Source organism: Taudactylus pleione, unplaced genomic scaffold (assembly GCF_031769625.1).
Source record: "Taudactylus pleione unplaced genomic scaffold, aTauple2 ptg000127l, whole genome shotgun sequence".
NCBI classification, from domain to species: domain Eukaryota; kingdom Metazoa; phylum Chordata; class Amphibia; order Anura; family Myobatrachidae; genus Taudactylus; species Taudactylus pleione.
Genome location: NW_028284529.1, coordinates 387,815 through 411,828, shown reverse-complemented (window position 1 = coordinate 411,828; position 24,014 = coordinate 387,815). Strand labels below are relative to the sequence as shown.

General features: G+C 40.0%; 1 protein-coding gene across 2 annotated transcripts in view; it reads left to right on the top strand.

The window, feature by feature from the left end:
- Positions 1 to 24,014, top strand: part of MLLT3 (MLLT3 super elongation complex subunit) — a 259,465-nt gene that overhangs the window by 231,057 nt on the left and 4,394 nt on the right. For both annotated transcript variants that reach the window (XM_088472584.1, XM_088472583.1), the window contains exons 9-11: positions 3,401 to 3,497; positions 8,148 to 8,219; positions 9,048 to 9,119. In XM_088472584.1, coding sequence (XP_088328710.1) covers positions 3,401 to 3,497; positions 8,148 to 8,219; positions 9,048 to 9,119 — 241 coding nt within the window. The remainder of the gene's footprint in view (positions 1 to 3,400; positions 3,498 to 8,147; positions 8,220 to 9,047; positions 9,120 to 24,014) is intronic.

The window sequence follows — 24,014 nt, the reverse complement described above, 5'->3', positions numbered from 1 at the left end:
TCGATAAATGTGCTGAAGCTCCGGGCCATTTATCTGGCCTTGTGCGGGGCCCAGGCCCTCCTGGCCAGCCGGCCAGTGAGGATCCAATCAGACAACGCCACGGCGGTGGCGTATGTAAACCACCAGGGCAGAACTAAAAGCGCGCTTGCCATGGCAGAGGCAAGTCTCATTCTCACTTGGGCGGAGACGTTTGTTCTGGCAATTTCAGCGGTGTTCATACCAGGGGTAGAGAATTGGGAGGCAGACTACCTCAGCAGGACCACTTTCCTACCAGGGGAGTGGTCTCTCCACCCGGAGGTTTTCCAGCAGTTGGTCCAGAGGTGGGGGCTGCCGGAGGTGGACCTGATGGCGTCTTGCCACAATTGCAAGGTCCCTCAATTTTGTGCTAGGTCCAGAGATCCATTGGCAGTTGCAGTGGATGCCATGACCGTTCCCTGGAACTTCCGTCTGGCCCACATCTTTCCTCCAATTCCCATGTTACCAAGAGTACTCTGTTTAGTCATGGAGCAGCAGGTTTCCGTCATCCTAGTGGCTCCAAATTGTCTGCGACGGCCACGGTTCTCAAGCTAGCCGCAGGTCCATGTTGGCATCTTCCGCTGTGACCAGATTTTCTTCTGCAGGGGCCATTCTGTCACGAGGACCTACCTCAGTTGGCTTTAACGGCCTGGTTGTTGAGACAGAGCTTTTAAAGGCTAAGGGTTTTTCCCCTTCAGTCATCGTGACCATGCTCCGGGCGCAGAAGCAGGTTTCTGTGCAGAACTGCCACAGGGTTTGGAAAACTTATATCATGTGGTGTGAGCAGCGCAGAGTGCATACTGCCCAGTTCCGTCTTCCAAGGTTTTTAGCGTTTCTCCAGGGTTTTTTGGAAGTCGGCTTATGGCTTCAATCTTTGAAGGTACAGATTTGGGCTCTGTCCGTTTATTTTGAGCAATGTCTCGCTCTCCTCCCAGAGGTGCAGACTTTTTTACAGGGCGTCTTGCAAGGGCAGCCTCCGTTTCAACCGCCAGTAGCGCCATGGGATTTGCCCCATGTTCTCTCGGTTCTTAAGCAGGCTCTGTTTGAGCCTTTGGAATCCGTGGACCTTTGGTTCGTCACGTGGAAAGTGTTTTTTCTTATGGCCATTGCCTCAGCTCGGAGGGTCTCTGAGTTGGGGGCCTTGTCTTGCAAACCACCTTTTCTTGTTTTCCATGACGACAGGGCTGTTCTCAGAGCAGTTCCTTCTTTTCAACCAAAAGTGGTTTCATCTTTCCACTTGAACCAGGAAATTGTATTTCCTGTTTTCTCATCTTCACAGTCTTCAGGGGACCAGGACGATCTGTCACTGTTGGATGTTGTCCGGGCCCTGCAAATTTACTTAGACAGAACTTCGGACTTAGGTCGGACGGACTCTCTATTGGTCCTCTACGACGCCCACAAACGTGGCTGGCCAGCCACAAAGTAGACCATTGCTAGATGGCTCCGCTCCGTGATCTCAAAGGCTTATTCTGATGCGGGGCACCCAGCACCAGCTAGGGTGTTGGCTCATTCCACTCTCGCTGTGGCGACCTCCTGGGCGGCACGTCACGGGGCCTCAGCTGAACAAGTTTGTCGGGCATGCTATCTGGTCCTCTGTCCACACGTTTGCGCGTTTCTACCGGTCTCATATTTTTGCCTCCGGTGACGCCCACTTTGGACGTACAGTTCTCCGGTCAGGCAACCTGAGCGTTCCCTCCCCTGAGGGCGGCTTTTGAACATCCCATGGTCCAGTGTCCCCCCAGCCCAGACGAATGAGAAAAGAGGATTTTTGGTACTTACCGTTGAATCCTTTTCTCTGAGTCAGGCTGGGGGACACTGCCTCACGCTCAATTGTATTGAGTATGAGTTATGATTTGGGTCCTAATTGACCCTCTGTGTCGTTATTTTTCAGTGTGACAGTGTCACTGAGTATTGCTTCTCCTTACCAGGCACTTTTTAAGTTGTACTGAAGTCAGGTGTTGCAGAGGGGAGGAGTTATAGATTTCAGTGTTTAGTGCCAAATCCACACCTTCCCACCTACAACCCCATGATCCAGTGTCCCCCAGCCCAGACGAAAGAGAAATGTTTGTTAGAAAATACTCTGTAAGTGGTGTGGTATGTCTTGTCGACGTTCACAATGTCAAAATTCATTATGTCAACTTGGTTGTAATGTTGACATTCAACATGTTGACATTGATTTAATGTCAGAATGAATAAACTGTCGGCAATGTGTTGTTAGTGATTTCTATCCCTAACTATAACTCTAATGGAAATGTTGACATTATGACAATGTCAAATTTCCAATCTGGAACTTCTGCCATGGTCCAGTGTCCCCCAACCTGACTCCGAGAAAAGGATTCAATGGTACCGGTAAGTACCAAAAATCCTCTTTTCATCATTCATGTCATAGTTTCCAAGTAGTCTTGTAGCTGCTGTTAAATTGCTAGTGTAATCGGTGCAGGAAACATAGAAGCGCCTTTTAGCTTGAGCTGTGTTTCTACTGACCTTAAATGTTGCTTGATACTATTTAACATCTGTTTTAACAAAAATCTGTTTGTGGTACCCCATCCTTTTGGCCAGGGGTAGGCAACGATTTTCTCTGTGTGTTCCAGACGTTACGGTAGATGTACTAAGCTCTGGAAAGTGATAAATTGGAGAGTATAAACCACCCAATCAGCTCCTAAATGTCATTTTTCAAACACAGCCTGTAACAAGGCAGTTAGGAGCTGAGTGGCTGGTAGTTTATCACTTTCCAGTTTATCACTTTCTAGAGCTTGGTACATCTCCCCCATAATACAAGCCCAAAACCTATATGTTTAACATATACCAACATTTACAAATGTAATAGATGGGTAATAAATAAACGTGGCTTGCCTGTCCTTTCTTTAGTTTAACTAATTTGCTCCAATTAAAATTTTGTACTGCTTTTCTACTGTGAGCAGGACTAATTGTGGTAGGGTCATTCCCCATAGACTCAGACTTCATTGGAAAGAGAAAACTTCAAAAACATTTTAAAGTTTTTGATTGTTTTTATAGTTATCTCTACTGGGGTGTAGCTTGTTTTTTTCATCTGTTGGGTAGAAACACTGTATTTAGAATTCACAAGTGTTCTTTATGCTTTGGAAAAATATAGAATGTTGTCTCATATTATGTCTTCCTATAGATTACTATCCTCTGAGGCTGCAAATAGTCCTTATGGTTTTGTGCTCAGTGATCCTGTTTGCATATTTTCTGTGACCTCTTAAGTACAAGGATAAGAAATGAGAAAATCTAAGAAATCCTAAGGTTAAAGTCACTGTATTGTAACCTATAGCTATGAAATCACACTGTATGAGGGCCATTGTGTTACTCTTTGCACTGTACTCTGTCACCTCCTAAGCCTGTCATATGTCTCTTTTATTTACAGAATTAGTTTAAGTGATGGAAGCAATAGCGAAAGCAGTTCAGTTTCATCACCATTACGAAATGAGCCTCCAACCTTACTAAAAACGAACAATAATCAGGTAAGCTTGTTGAGACATCTCTGGCGTTATACATTGTAATCATGGAATCACTCTAGGAACTGTGCTGTAACGTGTCACAGTATTGTTTTATTTCTTGGGTCATGCCACATTAATGTTACTATAAACCATGCGGTTTTCATCCCAGTGTGTTAGGCTACCTAAACTGCCTTTTGTCTTATTCTTCTTTTCCACATAACATCAAGGCCTTGATTCGGCTGCAAATCTGTTAACCATACAATGGGAAAAGAAGCACATGAGCTGCCCACACACTGTTCTTTACATAAAGCACATAATATACAGTGACGACTCAGCCTCTCACTGGGATACAATGCTGCCTACATTTACACACTGCTGCTATAGCAGCAGGATGGCTGGGCATGTGTATATAACAGCACTAATAGCCCTCCTTGACAGGGGAGTATGGGACCCATGGATTACTCCTGGCTGCCAGAGAGTGTCTCAGGATGCTTTAACATTTCTCTATGTCTGTATTGTTTTGTTAAACCATCATCGGTCCGACCTGTATGGACTAAAGCATTATATCCAGTCATGTTAGTTCAATTATAAAACATATTTCATCCTCCTCTCAGTTTGTATTTCGATTATATGTAATAACATTAACCTATTAGTCTCATGTCTTTAACTGAACTATCATGACTTCATCCACAAACCCATTACAAAAAGGAAAACTTAGGAAATTACATTAATGTGTGATCCAATAATGGTTGGAATCTTATGAAAAATAATTAGCTCAAGGCAGATGAGTAGATGGCGAGAATTGAAACACACATATTTAAAGCAGGTTTTTATTTTGTTTGCCCCAAGTATAGACAGTAATAACGTGCTTTTCCAACTGTCAGAAAAAGACATATATCCGCTATATTCTTAAATCTAGTCATTGTTCTGAGATAAAAGCTGCCCGTGAGCTTCTTATAAGTCCCTTTGAACAGTGTGTGCATATTGTTCTGATACCCCTTTGTTCATGCAGCATTTCACTACTTCTCTTTGGATTATTTAATGTTCTGCCAAGCGATGCCCAACATAAATAACTAGTAAATGAAAAACATATAAAAGAGTACAGTCAGTTGTGCTTTTCCAGTGCTTTGTTTCATGCAACATGCATTTGGGAATGATATAAGATGACCATAGCTACAGAACTGCAATTGGGGCACAAGCATTACAGCTGGTAAACATTGGAAGTGTTTATAGATAAGATTTTCTTTTTAAATGTATATACTGGGTGTAGAACTACTGCGCACTGTGGATGCATGTTTTCCCCACAGTATCCAGTATGTAGAAATCAGTTATGAGAAAAACCTAGTTAAAGTGTCCATGTCATAATAGCCTTTGACTCTCATGTCTCAGCCATACCATCCACACTCACCGCAGTCAGGATGGGTGTTAAACTATGCTGCTGTAACCTCCCTTTTCTAGCAGATTTCACAACCATCTGCTGCTGTAAGCTAATTACTCCTGTACTCCGTTAAGCTGGGTACCTACTTGGCGATATGCCGAATGATGGAATGACAAACAATATATCGTGAGTGCATTGGTGGGTGTGTACACCCGATATGTCTCTGAACGATGTTGTTCACATATATATTAGATCAACCCTGCAGAACAGCCGATGCCGATATATCTTGCAAATATATTGGTAAATCCAGCTGTGTGTACCCGACAACCACCCGTAGATTGGCTGCATGTGCCACTGTCATCACAAGTCGAGTGGCCGATTGGTAAATGTGTATAGCTTACAAATCAGTCTACTAACTAATCCGTCATCAAAAGCTGGGTACACACTAGGACAATGATCAGCCGTCCGACTGATCCGCCGTCCTATCAGACGATTGGTAAGTGCATACAAATTTGCCAATCGTTGGCCCGAAGTGTCGTGGCTGACGTCACAACTGGGCAGACATTTACATGTGCCCGCCCAGTTGAGCTGTCAGTCTCTGGAGGCCTCTGCAGCAAGTGTATGGGCAGTCGGATATATATTGATATATTGGGCATCGGCTGTGCTGCACAGCCAATGCGATGCGTCTGTGAACGACCTCATTCACAGACATATCATCCGCACACACTGGCCGACGCACACACAATATATTGGCTGTTCAATTGAACACCCAATATATCAGCCAGTGTGTACCCAGCATAAGTGTGCACCAAGCATTAGAGTGGTTGTGATTACATAGCTTATCTCATGACGCTGTTTACATTAACCTGAAGCCATTTTAATGTGTGCTGTTAAAGATAGTCCTGGAAAGACATGGAATTATTTTCCTTATCTTCTCCTAAATTGATATCCGTTTTAGAAGATAAATCGTCTCTCTTGTGAAGTGTGTTCTGTTAAGTGCTATCATTTGTAATAAGTTCAAAGAAAGTTACACATAGCAAAATAAAAAATAAAATTCTGGGCCTGAAAAAATAATTTCAGATACAAACTGATTAATTTCTGATTTGTGACAAAATATCCTCATGATCTTTACTTAAACTGCTTGAAATTAGCTGTGTGATTATTTGTAGCATTTTTCCATATGTCATTTCACTAGTTTCAGATATGTCCTTCCTCGTCTACCCACCGCACGCTATGAGTTGTGTTACACAGGGCGCATGAAAGCCGCCAACTTCACTGATTAATACGATATGTGCCATGTGTATGTTCTGTGTGTGCGCGAATCTTTAAAATCATCACCTACGGAACGTGGTGTGCAAAATGGCCGCTGACACTGTAACGTAACATGTTGTATGCAGATACAGCTGCAGTCACACACACAACATACACATGCTGCATATCCTAGTAATCAGCAAAGACTGCTTGTGTGTCTTACTCGCATCACATTGCAACGCACAAAAAGATGCTCAGCGTGTATAAACTCGCACGGGATTAGGCGCGACTGGAAGGACTACAGCAACGACATAGGAGAGTCATCTGTATGTGCAGGAAATTGTTTCCCATTTGCCTATTATTGCTACAGCTACTAAAATGAACAATTGAATGAGGAAACCATGGCCCTTTATAAGTTTAGTAAGGAAAGTCACTTGTCTTGCATATTGTAATACGAATAAAATGATTGTTGAGGTTTTTTTTTCAAGTTGTGCTGTTTATTTTCGTATGGCTACAAATGTCCTACCTTCAAGTCTTTCTTCCTATACACTTTGTTTTATTGTATCTGGACAGATGGAGATTACTTTCCACTAGCCATAGGCTTACACATTTCTGTCTATTTACTTGTCAAGAATAAATAAAAAATGTGGACTTGTTAGATTTCAAAGTTTCTACATTTAAAGGGAAGGGTCATATGGTTTAAGTAGTGTTTTGTTTTTTTACTTGGAATTCAAACCAATTAGATTCTCAGTCTTCTGTCCTGGTGGTGTTTCACCTGTTGTCAGCAGGCCAACCTGTGAATCATTAAAATACTAACCTGACACTACAGCTGTGGCTTGATTTCAATCCTGTCATGTAGGTCTTAATCCAACAGCAAAAACCGCTAGCCAGCAATATGTATTCTTTTATATAAAGATTCCAGAACAGCTCTCTGTATTAATAATGAAAGGTTGGCACTACTGTTTGCAGAACTACCTGCCTACTTTGAATGTTGGATAATGGATACAAGTCATGGTGCATACACACGGTCAGATTTAAAGGATGATTTAAACGATAACTATATCGTTTGATTGTTTAAATCGTCCTTTTTTTAAATCCCTTAAACGACCAAAAGATGCGTGGGCACGGATGGTCGATATCGACCATCGCCCGTGCTTGCAGGCCAACCTGGTCGATATCGACCAGGTTAGCCTGGTTACTATAGGGACCCTCAATTGTTGATTGAGGGTCTTTATAGTAGTTGGGGGTATGGTGCATGTGCTGGATGTTCGATAACGATCATCCAGCACATGTAGGACGATCAGACAACGATACCTGATCGTTGTCTGATCTGACCATGTGTACGGTCCATAAGACATTACGTTTTAATTTTTCTAAATGACTTATGTTATGCATACTTTATTCAGTTACGATTATCACCTACTTATGTAAATGTTTCACGTTTCTGCATACTGGTGTATATTTTTATTATTTTTTCATTAGTACCGTATATGAAAATAACCTCAATGTAAAAAGTTTTTAAATGTGTGGTCTTTTTCTTGGCAAGTTTAGACTTAAATAAACAAAAAGCACTGCAACCTGTAACCATCACAAATGAAAAAAGAGAAGTGGTCTACCCCAAATATGAATAATGTCTGCTCCCTCTAGATCTGTTGGCCTTATTTGTCAAGATGTCACTTCTTGCTTTATAATGCTGCTGTAAATTCCTGCAAGTCTGGCAGAAACCATAAAGTGCAAGACCAGAGGTCAAGAGCTTTTATCTGTCCCACCAGAGGCCAGACTGGAAATTTACAACATAGGGTTATATACTTTTTTTTTATCTAGTTGTAGTGCCTCTCTTTTACGTTTCACACATCTCTATGGGACTGTAGATGTTTACTAGTGTGGATCTTGCAATCATTTGGTGTAACCTCTCATAACTTCACACATGCTTAAATAATGAGAGCAATTGTTTTTGGAAAAACCAGGCTGTGTTTAAATGGAAAAATAAGATCTGTCTATTTATACTAAATCTTATCCTTTTTTTATTGTTTTGCGGTTCTCAGATCCTGGAAGTAAAAAGCCCAATTAAACAGAGCAAGTCCGAAAAACAAATAAAAAATGGAGACTGCGATAAGGTAAATATAGATTTTCGACCAGCCAGAACTTGGCAGCTGCTGCATTCTTTGGGATGAGCCTTCCGGCTAAGTGCAACAGTGTTTTTGAATGATTCGTTTAGCCACATTTATTGTTTATTGAACACTGAGTTCCAATTGAATGCTTTAAATGTTTTTAAAGTGTGCTTTCCGTCTGTACTTTGCAGTGTTTGTTTTTCCCTGTACTGGAAGCCCCTCATGGGCTTTTCCCCTGTTGCAGTTGGGTCTGAAGTCTTATATCTTTTTTTCTTCAAAGTAAACAAAGTGTATTCTATGTGGGGAAGATCTTCGCTATCCTTTCACAAACAAATACAGACTTACATACACTTAACATCTAAACTGTGTATGACCCAAAACTCGGGGGAGCAAGCAATAAATACACATTTAGTATTGCTGCAAATGTTAAAATTGCAGAATAAATGTTGGGGCATATTTTTCATGGTAGTAGCTAATTACGCATGTTCAGTTTTTAAATGTCTTACTGTTTTTCAACAAAAACACCCAAATATCAAAATGATAATTGACAAAATGACAAAAATAATCACATTGAGAAACTTATATTTTGTATCTGTACAAGTCATCAACAATAATAATAATATATATTCATTAGACAATTACAGCAATTATGTGTTGTCATTGTTATAGAAAGAAAGTACTGTATAAAAACCACCAAGTTGTGTTCTCTTGCTTTTTAATATATGAGATACCAATAAAGATATACATACTCTCAGCAACCCTCCTGTATCCCCCTACTGTTTTGTTCATGACTTTGTTCATAGCAATTACATAAGTGTATACTTTCCTTTCCAGGCATACCTAGATGAATTAGTTGAGCTTCACAGACGATTAATGACTCTAAGAGAAAGACACGTACTTCAGCAGGTAAATTCTCAAGATATATATTGTAAAGTAGACAAAGTACACAGCTATTAAAATTGTAACTTTTAAATAAAAAAAAAGTTAAAAGCCAATTGTGTTTATTAATCAAGAGTTAAAAATACCAAAAAAGTTTTTTTTTTTTCTTTCTTTTAATTATTTACAAATAAACACATTGGAGAGTTTGTTACTAACATGGAGGCTTTTAGGGAAATACCTACTCATCATTGTACAGCCAGAGTTATTTCTAAACGGAGTATTCTAGGTACACCTGAAACTCCACAACAGAGCGTAGCCAATTTATCTACAATCTACACCATGCCATACTCCAGCATAGCGACTACAAAAGGGAAGGAGTGAAGCACAATTGGGTGACAAGTGCTAGTTACATATGTATAATCATAGACTATTATGCCATGTTAGCCTAGAGTAAGCTAGCCATATACAGGGGCGTAGAAAGCCGGCCCGGGCAAATGGAACGTGCCTAATTGAGGGAGGCGAGTCCACCTTAGTGGAAAAAAAATCTGCGTGCTGGAGAGAGGGGTGCTATGAGCCCCTCAGCATGGCGCAAAGCCACGGGGAGCATGATTAGTGTGATCGCTCCCCCCCCCCCCCACAGGCAGAGGAGACTGCTGCTGCAGCGACCAGTCTCCCACTGCAGTGCAGCCCAGCACACACGCTGCTGTGGTAAGAGGGAAGGGGGGGCAGCATCAGACCAGGCCCCTCCAGCAAGCTCGGGTAATTAGTAGCCCCCCCCCCCTTTCTCAGTGCCCCTGGTCATATAGACTTGTGCCTGTGTCTACAAGTTTGGCCATAATTCTGAAAGTTCCCTGGCTATTCAGAGTATAGTTAAGAGATTGTAAGGGGCACCATCAGTGTTACAAATAATTAAGTGCCAGCTTAAATATGTAAACATAAGAGTGCCACGTATGCTGCCCGGGAGGGTAGGCGGGGGAAAATTGTTCCTCTGCCAGCTCTGTTCTGATGGTCTTGAAATAGTGATATTTAGATTTCAATCACTTCAAATATTTATTCAGACAATTTAATTTAAATGTCAATATATCAATTCCGTTGCCAGTGTTACAAACAGTACAAGATGCATTGCTATAATCAGTTGCGACCATGTTATAATTATCTAATATAATGTGCTCATCTAATATGTAGTGTATGACCATAACTCTAAGGCCACAGCTAGGTCACTTGGGGAACAAATGTCACTATCTTATTCAAAGTGGAGACTGATTATACTGATATTATTTTGACCTAGTTGTGACCTTAGAGTGTATGTGTGTGTGTATATATATTTAGTTTTGGGCAGGAGTGGAAAAAATGCTGCAACGTAAGAATGCTTTCAAAAATGGTAGTGTTAATAGTTTATCAATTAACAAAATGCAAAGTGCAATGAAAATAAGAGAAATCTAAATCAAATGAATATTTTGTGTGACCATCCTTTGCCTTCAAAACAGCACCAATTCTTCTAGGTACACTTGCAAACAGTTTTTGAAGGAACTTGGCAGGGAGGTTGTTCCAAACATCTTAGAGAACTAACCACAAATCTTCTGAGAACTAACCACAGATCTTCTGTGGATGTAGGCTTGCTCAAATCCTTCTGTCTCTTCATGTAATCCCAGACAGACTTGATAATGGTGAGATCAGAGCTCTGTGGGGGCCATATCATCACTTCCAGGACTCCTTGTTTTTCTGACGATTGTTATTAATGACATTGGCTGTATGTTTGGGGTCGTTGTCCTGCTGCAGAATACATTTGGAGCCAATCAGACACCTCCCTGATCGTATTGCATGTTAGATATACGATTAATGCATGTATTTCTCAGCATTGAGGACACCATTAATCCTGACCAAATCCCCAACTCCATTTGCTGAAATGCAGCCATGATTCACTGTTGTCTGGAGACACTCATTATACCGTTCACCAGACCTTCATTGAACAAACTGCCTTCTGTTACAGCCAAATATTTCACATTTTGACTCATCAGTCCAGAGCACCTGCGGCCATTTTTCTGCACCACAGTTCCTGTGTTTTCGTGCATAGTTGAGTTGCTTGACCTTGTTTCCACGTCGAAGGTACGGCTTTTTGGATGAAATTGTTACATGAAGACCACTTCTGGCTAGACTATTCTGAACAGTTGATGGGTGTACTTGGGTCCCACTAGGTTCTGCCAGTTCTGAGATGATGGCACTGCTGGACATCTTCCAGTTTTGAAGGGAAGTAAGCATGTTTCCTTGGCCGACCACTGCGTCTTTGGTCCTCAACATTGCCCGCTTCTGTGTGCTTCTTCAAAAGAGCTAGAACAGCACATCTTGAAACCCCAGTCTGCTTTGAAATCTTTGCCTGGGAAAGACCTTGCTGATGCAGTATAACTACCTTGTGTCTCGTTGCTGTGTTCAATCATGCCATGGTGTATGACCTGTGACACAAAACTGTCTACCACAACCTCACCTTTGTAGCGGAGTTCCTCACCCAGTTTTAAGCCTCTTACACAACTGTTTCTGTTTCAGCTAATGGCTGTGTTTCAACCTACATATGAAAATGATGATCATTATCACCTGTTTGGTATGATTGGTTAATCATACACATGACTATAATCCTAGAAAATCCATGACTTTGTGCAAGTGTGCATAGAAGAATTAATGCTGTTTGAAGGCAAAGGGTGGTCACACCAAATATTGATTGGATTTAGATCTCTCTTCTGTTCATTCACTTTGCAATTTGTTAATTTATCAAAGTAAACTATTAACACTTCTATTTTTTAAAGCATTCTTATTTTGCAGCATGTTTTTCCACACCTACCTAAAACTTATGCACAATATATTGATATATATATATATATATATACACACACACACACACACACACACACACACACACACACACACACACACACACACACACACACACAGTCAGGTGCATACATATTGGGACATTGACAGAATTTTCATATTTTGGCCTCTATTCACCACCACAATGCAATGGCTTTGCAATGAATCAAACAAGATGTGCTTTAACTGCAGACTTTCAGCTTTAATTTGAGGGTAATTACATCCAAATCAGGTGAACGGTGTAGGAATTACAATGGTTTCTATATGTGCCTCCCACTTTTAAGGGGCCAAAAGTAATGGGACAAACTAAACAATCCTAAATCTAACTTTCACTTTTTAATACTTTGTTGCAAATCCTTTGCAGGCAATTACAGCCTGAAGTCTGGAATGCATAGACATCACCAGGCGCTTGGTTTCATCCCTGGTGATGCTCTGCCAGGCCTCTACTGCAAATGTCTTCAGTTTCTGCTTGTTCTTGGGGTATTTTCCCTTCAGTTTTCTCTTCATCAAGTGAAATGCATGCTCAATAGGATTCAGGTCAGGGGATTGACTTGGCCATTGCATAACATTCCACTTTTTAGCCTTAAAAAACTCTTTGGTTGCTTTTGCAGTATGCTTCGGGTCATTGTCCATCTGCACTGTGAAGCGCCGTCCAATGAGTTCTGAAGCATTTGACTGAATATGAGCATATAATATTGCCCGAAACACTTCAAAATTCATTCTGCTGCTTTTGTCAGCAGTCACATCATCAATAAATACAAGGGAACCAGTTCCATTGGCAGCCATACATGCCATGACACTACCACCACCATGCTTCACTGATGAGGTGGTATGTTTTGGATCATGAGCAGTTCTTTTCCTTCTCCATACTCTTCTCTTCCCAGCACTCTGGTACAAGTTGATCTTTTTCTCATCTGTCCATAAGATGTTGTTCCAGAACTGTAATGGCTTTTTTAGATGTTGTTTGGCAAACTCTAATCTGGTCTTCCTGTTTTTGTGGCTCACCAATGGTTTACATTTTGTGGTGAACCCTCTATATTCACTCTTGTGAAGTCTTCTCTTGATTGTTGATACACCTACCTCCTGGAGAGTGTTCTTGATTTGGCCAACTGTTGTGAAAGGGTTTTTCTTCACCAGGGAAATAATTATTCTGTCATCCACCACAGTTGTATTCCGTGGTCTTCCGGGTCTTTTGGTGTTGCTGAGCTCTCCGGTGTGTTCTTTCTTTTTAAGAATGTTCCAAACAGTTGATTTGGCCACATCTAATGTTTTTGCTATCTCTCTGATGGGTTTGTTTTGATTTTTCAGCCTAATGATGGCTTGCTTCACTGATAGTGACAGCTCTTTGGGTCTCATATTGAGAGTCGACAGCAACTGATTCCAAATGCAAATGTCACACCTAGAATCAACTCCAGACCTTTTACTTGCTTAATTGATAATGAAATAATGAGGGAATAGCCCACACCTGTCTATGAAATAGCTTTTGAGTTGATAGTCCCATTACTTTTGGCCTCTTAAAAAGTGGGAGACACATATAGAAACCGTTGTAATTCCTACACCGTTCACCTGATTTGGATGTAATTACCCTCAAATTAAAGCTGAAAGTCTGCAGTTAAAGCACATCTTGTTTGTTTCATTTCAAAGCCATTGTGGTGGTGAATAGAGGCCAAAATATGAAAATTCTGTCAATTTCCCAATATTTATGCACCTGACTGTATATATAAAATAAAATAACAATTCTAGCTATTTATTTCGAAATCAGAAGTAGATTTGCCAGATAACAAAGAGATGATTCAGATCTTTAAATGCTGTGCATGCATACACTTTCCATAGATTGAAGTTGGCATGTCTAGATGTTTATTTTTGGTGTTTCTCTTGATATTTACAGTATAATTTTTCCATCATAAATTTATCATCTTTGGGTTAAAAAAAAATCAAACAATGGAGAAGGCAATGAAACATTTCTGTAAAATCACTGCAGATAATGCAAGTACTAACACAATATGTGAAAAAAAATGCAAGTACTAGGTACATTTATTTTATGATATCTGCAGGTGTTTCAAATGAGTTTAAACAAAAATATAAATCTTCAGTATAACACTTAGTTCACTTAAGTTCTTTGATGGATAAGCTACAGTATACAAGTACGCAATGTACAAAAATCCCACAAAGTAGAAAATACATGAAATAACCTCACCAGGTGCAGAAATAAAAGCCTCTAGGGATGGAAGTAAAGATTGCTTGTTGACAGGAGGAGAGAAAATCCTGTCCCATTGGCCTGTAGACACAAGTTTATATGGTTGGTCGTTTCAAGATTACAGTACAGTGTACCAGAGTAAATGAACAGCACATGCACACTTAATGCTTTATATTACGATAAAAGATTTATTTAAACAAAGTGACAGATTTGTGTTTTTTTTAATTTGTATTTTAATGCTCCTTAAAGCAAAGCAATTTTCTTTTACCAGAGAATGATTTCTCTGACAAAATAATCAAGAGCTTTTCCATAGCACTCATATCTACAATTTACAACAACAAAAAATGGTGATAACTTTATGTAGCCATTACACAAATATATAATGAAGAATGATATTACTCATACTGAAATGCTCAAGGGAATAGATATATTTTGCATCTGTGTTTACATCTTTCCAAAGTCTCGGAACCACATGTCAAAAGTTTAAGAAACAGTGGATTTTAAACCATTTAAGTTTATAGAGAAATGTGTCTAAAAAATATTGGCACTTGGATTGCATATACAGCCATGGTCAACAGTAAAGTATCCTGAGACCATTCAGCCAAGGGAGTGGGCTCACTCACAATTTCGCCTAAGAACACAGCCATGAATAAAGAATGGTACCAAAACATCCTCGAAGAGCAACTTCTCCCAACCATCCAAGAACAGTTTGGTGACAAACAATGCCTTTTCCAGCATGATGGAGCACCTTGCCATAAGGCAAAAGTGATAAATAAGTGTCTTGGGGAACAAAACATCGGAATTTTGGGTCCATGGGAAGGAAACTTCCCAGGCCTTAATCCCCCCATTGAGAACTTGTGGTCAATCCCCAAGAGAGGCAGGTGGACAAACAAAAACCCACAAATTCTGACAAATTCTGACAAACTCCAAGCATTGATTAGGCATGAATGGGCGGCCATCAGCCAATATGTGGCCCAGCACTTGATTGACAGCATGCCAGGGCGAATTACAGGTCTTGAAAAAGAAGGGTCAATACTGCAAATATTGTCTATTTGCATAAACTTAATGTAATTGTCAATAAAAGCCTTTGACACTTATGAAATGCTTGTAATTCTACTTCAGTATACCATAGTAATATCTGCCAAAAAGGTCTAAAAACACTGAAGCAGCAAACTTTGTAAAAACCAATACTTGTCATTCTCAACTTTTGGCCATGGCTGTAGCTTTGAAAGACCAGAGACCTTCATGGAAAATACATATTTATTGCAATTTATGTGAAAAAAATTAAATGCTCAGCTTAACGTGACTTGCTTGCCTTCTGGATTGTCCACAAGCACTTGAGGTTCCCCGTGCTCTGACTGCAATAAAATCCTTTAAAGGTGGCCCCTTTTCATTCACACCACCAGCAATCTGAATCTCTCACAGCAGACACCTCTCCTTAAGACCGCCCTCAGTAGAGAATACCATCCTGAAGTAGTCCATGGTGGCCACAGATACATAAGCACAGTGCTACAATGAAGTGCCCATTTAGGCCCCAGTGTCTACCCAGCAAGAGAGCGCCGGACAATATGGACTGCCTGCCCATGGATAACAAATAGTTGGAGGCAACCTTATTACCATCTATGAAACACAATTGAAGAAAACTACAAGCATTAAACATTGTCAGTCATATTTCCTCATAGCGGGATACCCCCATTCTTTACTGTGAAGAGAATAAAATACTGTAATTGTGGCGCATAGGCTCAAACTCACTTCTGATCAATAACTATATACAGAGTCTTACACACCTTCTGTAACTGTCTATATGGTGCACATATGATCAATTTGTACTCATTTCCTGCAGAAGTAATAGCTGTAAAGAATTGCCACAGTAACACTAATTGAATAGAACTGGAAATGTCTGAAATATATAAAAAATAAGCATGGCAGGAAGAGCCAAGACATGCCTTATTCACCTCCCACCATCAAGGAACCCAAGAGACTCCTGAAGTTTGGGATCCTTGGAAGATAAGAAAATGAGTGAAGGGACCAAAAAGCTGAGAAACCCCCTTTTATAAGATTTAAAGTAAACATCTCAGTAAAAGCTATGTAAGATTTTAAAAATGAGCACTATACCCTGGTGATGAAAGTGAAAACAGATTAAGGATGCTGCTATTAAGTAGAATTGGAGAGCAGGGCCCTCTACCCTCTTGTGCTTCTCCTTACTTTACTTTCATCTACTGCTTACTCCCCACTAGGGCATCTAACACTTGGTTGCTTTGCTCTGTTGCTTATCTGGGTGTTATGGTCGCTAATGTAGCAATGTTTCTTATCCTTGTCCTCATCCTGTATTGCTTTGTACTGTAAGTCACTGGTCAACTTATTTGTTTATGTACTTTGTAAGGCGCTGCAGAACACTTGTGGCACCATATATATAAATGATAATAATCTCTTCACTATGCTGGCTACCCAAATTTAGCAAATGGGTCTTTCTTAGCATAGCCTTTCTCATGGGATACTTCCATTGGGACACTTGTCATTTAAAATTGCTCACTCCCTTCACAGCTTATAACCACAAGGCATGACCCATTGCTCCACTTGGGCGCCTCTCCACAAGACTTCCGTCAATGGATAAAGGGTAATGAAAAATTATTGTATAATGTTGCAGCCTGAGACACCTTTCCACATATACACAGATTCAAAAGGTTCAACTACCATAACCCCAAATTCCACCAGTACTACAAATTAGACATTTACTGGATGGATCTCCTGCCTCTAAGTAGACTATTGACCACCATTGAATCACTATGTTACAAAAATGCTCTTCACCTGAAAGACTCTATATATCAGGACCACCCACAAGCAGTTTTGAGAAACTGGTCAACGGGAACACTAGATTCAGAAAAACATCCAGAAATTTGGACCAGAATTGTGAAAAGCTCCAGTATGCATTAGAAGACAATCTATCTTTCTCAAAGTTGAATGATTCTTCAACCACATCTACAAGTTTGACTATGTACAGTACATGTTCTGTCCATCATTTTAAATTAAGCCAATTTCTGAGATGTTTTCATTTATACCAATGTGTAAGCAGAAGGTCTTTGTGCCTGTGCAGTATGTCCAGTCTCTGATCATACCAGGGGTACATACAGTTGTGTGCACATGGCTTTATATACACTTTCTTAGATGTAACTCTCTCTTTGTGACCTGTAGTTGTCAGGATATTTTCTGTCTACAGAAATGACAGAGTTTGTTTCTAGTAGACAGGGGCATGTTTTGCTAGTTTGCAATCCGGCAATATGGCTCAGCCATGCTAAAAATGTAAAACATAATGTAATTTTTAATGTGTACTATTACCAGATGTCCTGGTCCTCCACGAAATATGCGTTAACGTTACAGATGGAATTTCATGACATGTACAGATTTTCTTTTCCACTTTTTTTAATAACACTCAGAATTTGCAGCTATGAGCCTAGCATTTTGCAAATTACCTATTTGTCATCTTGTTTAACAATTCATAGATAATAACATGACTGGATCTAGAAGGCATTTGGCAGCACTCTTTGAAGTAAAGCTAAGAAAAACTTTATGGCAAGCTTAAGCTGTTGCAGTCTTTTCCCATTGGAATTATCCATATAATGTCAGAAAGACTTTCAAAGACTTCAGTGTAATGCTTGTGTTTTTTGTGAGCTATGGGAAATGTTACACTTCTCTAATGCCTGTGGATGGTTTTACTGCAGATTCTGTAAGCATCACTAATAAAGTGCTCTTGGTTTTTATTGTACCATTGTTACAGCTACACTGGTTTTTGCTATGAAAATCTTATCATAATGGGGCTTTGTGAGATTCTCAGTAAGTGGCCAGTTTCACTGTTGCTGCATTTTTAAGGAAACCATATATAGAACTAAAACTGGGTACACACTTACCCAACTTTGCGGGTAAGCTATATACACCTTACCAATCGGCAGGTCGATGTGTCGGGCTAGACATTTAAATTTGCGCCCAGTTGTGATTACCGTGTCTGCGGTTTCTGCAGCTAGTGTAGATGCGGTCGGAGGGTCACCCATACACACATGCAGATATACCAGTATATCTGCATAATATATCAGCATCAGCTGTACCGCAAGGCCGACTTAATATATCTGTGAACTACGTCATTCACAGAAATATCGGGTATACGCACCCGCCAACCCGCCTCCAATATATTGTTCTTCGTTCGATTGAATGATATATCTACTAATGTGTACCCAGCTTTAGGAACAAAATAATCCAACTTATTTAGTAAGGTTGAAAGACACAACATAACTATTGAAGATATTACCTGAATTCATCATCTCTTTGACTAATCATAGTTCGATACCATTTCTTGTGAAAAAGACAACCTGTCCAATTTGTAAATTTAGTTAATACATTTTCTATCAATAATTCACATAGGAATTCCACAGTGTAACCACCATTGTAATGAACCCCTTCCTATCGTCTGTGTGCAACAAACTATAATAACACCTTGTTTCTCTGTATGCTGTATAAAACGTTTCTGTATAAAGAAACAGTGATTACCTATATATCCAAAGTTCATTAACTGAATGTCGCAAGAAATTTGTGTCAACATACCAACGGCCAGCATTACCGTCATTATTTCTGAAAGCAAACTGCTCCATGGATATTGGGAAAAGCAAACTGTGTCTTTCAGGATGTGTTGATGGTATAGAGAAATGGCAGAATTTCCTTTTGGGGAGTCGGGAAGCTAATGATTTTAATCTAGGCCTGTCATTATTGTACATGTCAACCTTACCCAGGGAGTCATGTTTTAGATTTTCAATGGCAAAAACAAGACCAACGTCGGACAGAGGAGAGAGGGATAAATTCCGGCCACACTAGTGCAGGTTCCATTTGGCATATGGTGAATAATGACTCCTCTCAGAGCACTTGCCAATCAAACCATATGCATAGAGAAGAACAAGATTTATTATCGAGTAACTGGCTTTCAACCGTGCTGTTTGTTTCACGGTGCTCAATCCAGTTAGGAGCGAGTTTGCAAAAGCAAGTTTCATGAAACATGCATATATCGTACGACTGAGCGCACCTGAGACATTCAAGATCCAATTAGAAATGGCAGTTTGCAATACTAGCGGTAAAGGTGTGCGACTTTTCTACAAAATGCGACCTGAGAGAAGTGCATGAAAAAGTGGGCAAACCACCTGACCGCAGAAAAGTGACAACTGAGATAGCAGGACCATATAGAAGGCTGATAGTGACCATAAGGAAAGTACTGGTAGGTCTTAAAAGGTATCAAATGGGTGATTTTTGAACTTTTTAATAAAAAAAAAAAACCCCTCCAAGTGCACAAGTGCATGATTATTCATTAGATGGATATAACAGAGGTTTTGCACTGTGCCCCAACATTTTTCCCCTAAAATAAATGTGAGTTTGGACTTGAATTGCACCTAATAGGATTGACCCCATGAAACTAGAGATGTGCGGGCTCAGTTTTATTTGGTTCTTATCACCAAATTAGCACAAGTTCGGATTGATCTTATTGGCTATCCAAAACACGTGAGAGCCGGGTAGCCAATATCATGCCATTTATGAGAACCGAACATATTCAAGTAAATCAGAGTAAAACCTAAGCGCACATCTCTACATGAAACATCTCTACATGATATTTAGAATTAAGTAAACAGGTTGAACATAAATGGGAACTTTTCTTACTGTAGAGCCAAGTCTCTAACAGCATAGTTAATGTAAACGATTATAGTTTCAGCAGTAGAAAAATGTCTGATCTGTTCTGCTTAATCTTCTGCCACAACACAACTCTGCATGCATCATACCTCAAAGAGCCACTTATGACTTGGCATTCTTTCACTGGCGTTATCCTCTACCGCTTTCTGGCAGCAAAACTTTGGCAATATTTCAATGTAAAATCTTATTTGCTCCTTCCATTCTCCACCTATTTTTGCTAACCATTATTTTTATCAAATGCATTAAACAGGGAAAAACGTGTGTATATATTGGTGTGTTTGTGTGTATGTGTATATATAAATATATATATATATATATATATATATATATATATAAAGAGTAGAATATGCGGAACGGCACTCAGTGAGACTTCACAACTGGATAAATGACAGCACACCTCTGCTTAGGGTCAACGTTTCAGTGTAGACACACTTTTATCAAGACATACAGAACAACATAAAAACACATACCTTAAATACAGTTCACCTTGTGTACCTCCACCACGCTAATCAGTCCCGGCGGGAGTGATGACGTCACAACTCGCGCTGTAGCGCCGGCGTCACCGTCATCCCTAGGGGGCGTGTCCACCACCGTGTTGAACCATCACCAAGACAACCACTGATAAACACAAAGCAGGACTGTAATATTGTAGTGGCCACAGGCTACAGAGACCACTATAAAGAATCAATGCAGAATACATAAATCTGCACATGATAACGGGAAAACCAAGCTCATAATGGCAGAAGCTCAACCATACATGTAAATAACTAATGTCCATCTAGACTAAAGCGTTAAAGGAAACAAGAAAAATAATTAATTTCATTAAGCCCAAATGGTTTAAGCGTCTGAAGATTATGTATCCATCTGGCTTCATGTTGTAGTAGGATCCGACCCCGATCACCACCTCTGATGTTAGGTGGAATCCAGTCTATAATCTTACAACGTAAAGTAGCTAATCCGTGTTTCAAATCCCGGAAATGTTTGGCAACAGGCTGATCTGTGGCTTTGCCTTCTATGGCCGCTCGAATGCTAGATCGATGCATAGACTTGCAGTACCTCTATGAATTTGGGTATGAACACCCTATCAAAGATAAGCATATGATTTACCTTTTTCAATCTATTTATTTTTACCTTTATGGAGTACTAGTTTTTTAAAATCGATATATCATATTTATGCTGTCCTACCTGACCTATTTTTTATTGCATTTATTGTATTTATGTGTCTGCTTTTTATGTGAATTAAATGTCTTTTTAACTTTTTAATGGATTTGCACGATCACTATTTTTAACAATTAAGTTTCTAAATTGTATTGAATATTATCTATTTTTCATTTATTTTTGCACATATGCACTAGACACTTTATATACTAGTTTTATATACACCGCTTTTTTTATAGGATACCGTGCATAGGCACTACTGTCGCTCACCTACCATCTTCATCGATTCATATATATATATATATATATATGTATATGTTGTGTGCGTGTATAATAGAGAGAGAGAGAATAAATGGGAGAGAGGAAAAGGCGCCTAATAGTGTAATAAATTAAGTGAATTAGGGTGGACACACAACAGGTAACCCTCTTATATGCATACCAGATATTTTCTGGAAGAAAACTGGTGAAAAGAATCCAATTTCAGTGTTAGGTGTTCCAGTGTTTTAGAAAAAATGTAAATATAGAATATATAATAAAAGTCCAGTGATGTACCTGTGGTATTTAGGGCTAGTTAATGTGTTTCCCTCTTCCTAGAGGATATTTCTATAATTTAGATACATAATTCTTATAGAATTAGAGAAAAAGGTGGAATATATTTATTACAATTATAACATGGTAAAGGGGTATATTCGATTAATAATCCAAAAAACGAAGACCCATTACAAAACAGTTAAAAAAAAGGGGTACAATATGCATAATAAAGACAGCAGTCCCCTGAGGAAGGAGGATCCGAAACAGCTGTTGGGATGAGTGTATCTGGGTTTCGAGTATGACTCCCCAGAGATTACTTTGGATGATATACGTTAAGTAATGGATGTTGGTTGTTTCCATCAGTGTTATACGAGATGGCTTTTCACCCTGAATATGGACAATGTCATTAAATGCTTTTTTGCTATTTAGATGATGTGCTGGCAAAAGTATCTATCTTGTGTACAAGAAGTGGATGGAGAGTTATATATATGCACCCAAGTTCATTGTGGCTGATCGCGCCACAAATGTGCACGTGCTATGCGCCACGCTACACTATGGCGCATCCCTGATCGCAGGAGTGAGTCTCCATTCAGTCCTATGAAGACTTGAATGCGCCTCTCCAATCGCGGGAGTGCGTCTCCCATTTATTCCTATGGAGATGCAAATGTGAATCTCAGATCGTGGGAGTCTGTCTCACGCCAAGCATGGCACGATTCACTGTGCTACAGGCAAGGATGTAGATGGCCATATCTGTAAAAAAATATTAGTAAAGGGCCACTTCTGTACTGCCCTGTCTTCTCTTTTCGCAACTCCACCCCCACTCTGACTGCTGCTCTCCAAATCCCCCTTGCCATAACCATTCCATCCACCCCATCCTCCCTCCCCCCACACTTGGCTCCGTCCTGCCCACCCGCTTTATCCCACCTCCCGCTCCGATACTTAACCTGGATGGCCGACCATGTCCTGCGGCACTAGGTCTGGCTCGTCTCCCTCACAGTGGGTGCCGTAGAGGCCCATGCGTGCAATCAGGTGACAGGACAGACCTTATGAAATTATATATAGACTAGCTGTTGCCCACGGCTTCGCCCACAATTAAATTTCTTCTGTCAACATTTTTTTTATTTGAGGTGTTATAGATGTATTGCTTTGCATAGAGGCCCTGTTGTGGGAGTAGCCCACGTGACCAGCAGCGCTATATAGCCTGTGGCAGCAGTGCCTTCACCCACCACTCACACCAATGTCACTGTGTGTCCTGTACACAGCCTGCTATGTAGCCTATTCAAGTGAACACGAGCCCAAAGCACCTCTCCCCATGCCCCTTACAGGCCGCCCGCATGGTGCCACACCTATTTGTAGATAATATAAAACATGGCCACAATTATAGTTTCCCTATTAATATATTTAGATATTCAGAATTGCCTGTATACTATTCAAGGTTTCTCTTAATTACTCATCAGCTCCAAAAATTCAATAAGAAGTTACCTCACTTTCTAAATAACAACCTCAAGTCTCTGCTATAAAAAGGGAGAAAGCATTGTAATATGCATTACAACATGGTACGCAGATATTTATTACAGAGGAGCACAGCCTCAAAAATCCACTGTAGGTCACACAGGTGGGCGCAGCCAATATAATATGCATTCCAAAATGGGATGCATGACCTATGATCAATGCGGGTGGTACGCATATCTCAATATAATATAATAACTTGTTTCTTATTGATTTGTGTACTTGAATGCTGGTTCTGTGGCATTAATAGGCCAATGGTTTTTAAGTGCCTTTGTGACCACATCAGTTACAGTATCAAATCTCATATTTATCAGTAGCCTGTCATGCTTATCTCTATTTTTCACCTGTAAGCTGTCAGTTATGTTTTTATACTGTATATATAATAATAAAGAATTGGCTGTGCAATCAACACCAAAAGTAGGGGTTGATTCAATTAACTCACCCCGTGAGTCCATGCAAGAAAGTGTGGCTATATGCCGCACTTACAGTAACTGGAGTGATTCACTACCTGACCTGTGGGCTGTACACTGTTGCAGGGAAGCTGCCCTCCATTGGATATCTCCAGCTGAGGACAAGAAGAAACATCTGGCTGGATAGGTCATTCATCATTTGGCCTGAAAACTGAATATATATTGTGATAGGAGCAGCCAGTTACCTTTGTCTACGTGCTTTGTAAAGGATGTACTATTTCACATCCTGATTGAGGATTAAAGTTTAGGCTGGAAGTTCATACATTTTGAATTAAACACCCCTGAAGAAGTCATTATTGACAAAACGTGTTGGGTGACTTGTTTCTGTTACCAAAAAGCGGGTTCCACGAGCTCTCAATGAGCTTGCCCCATTAAGGGGTGACAGCGAGTTATTAACAACATCTAAGCTGTTCTTCTTGCCTCATGAACTATTTGCTCTTTACTCAGATAAGCATTTGATCTTTTAATCTTATT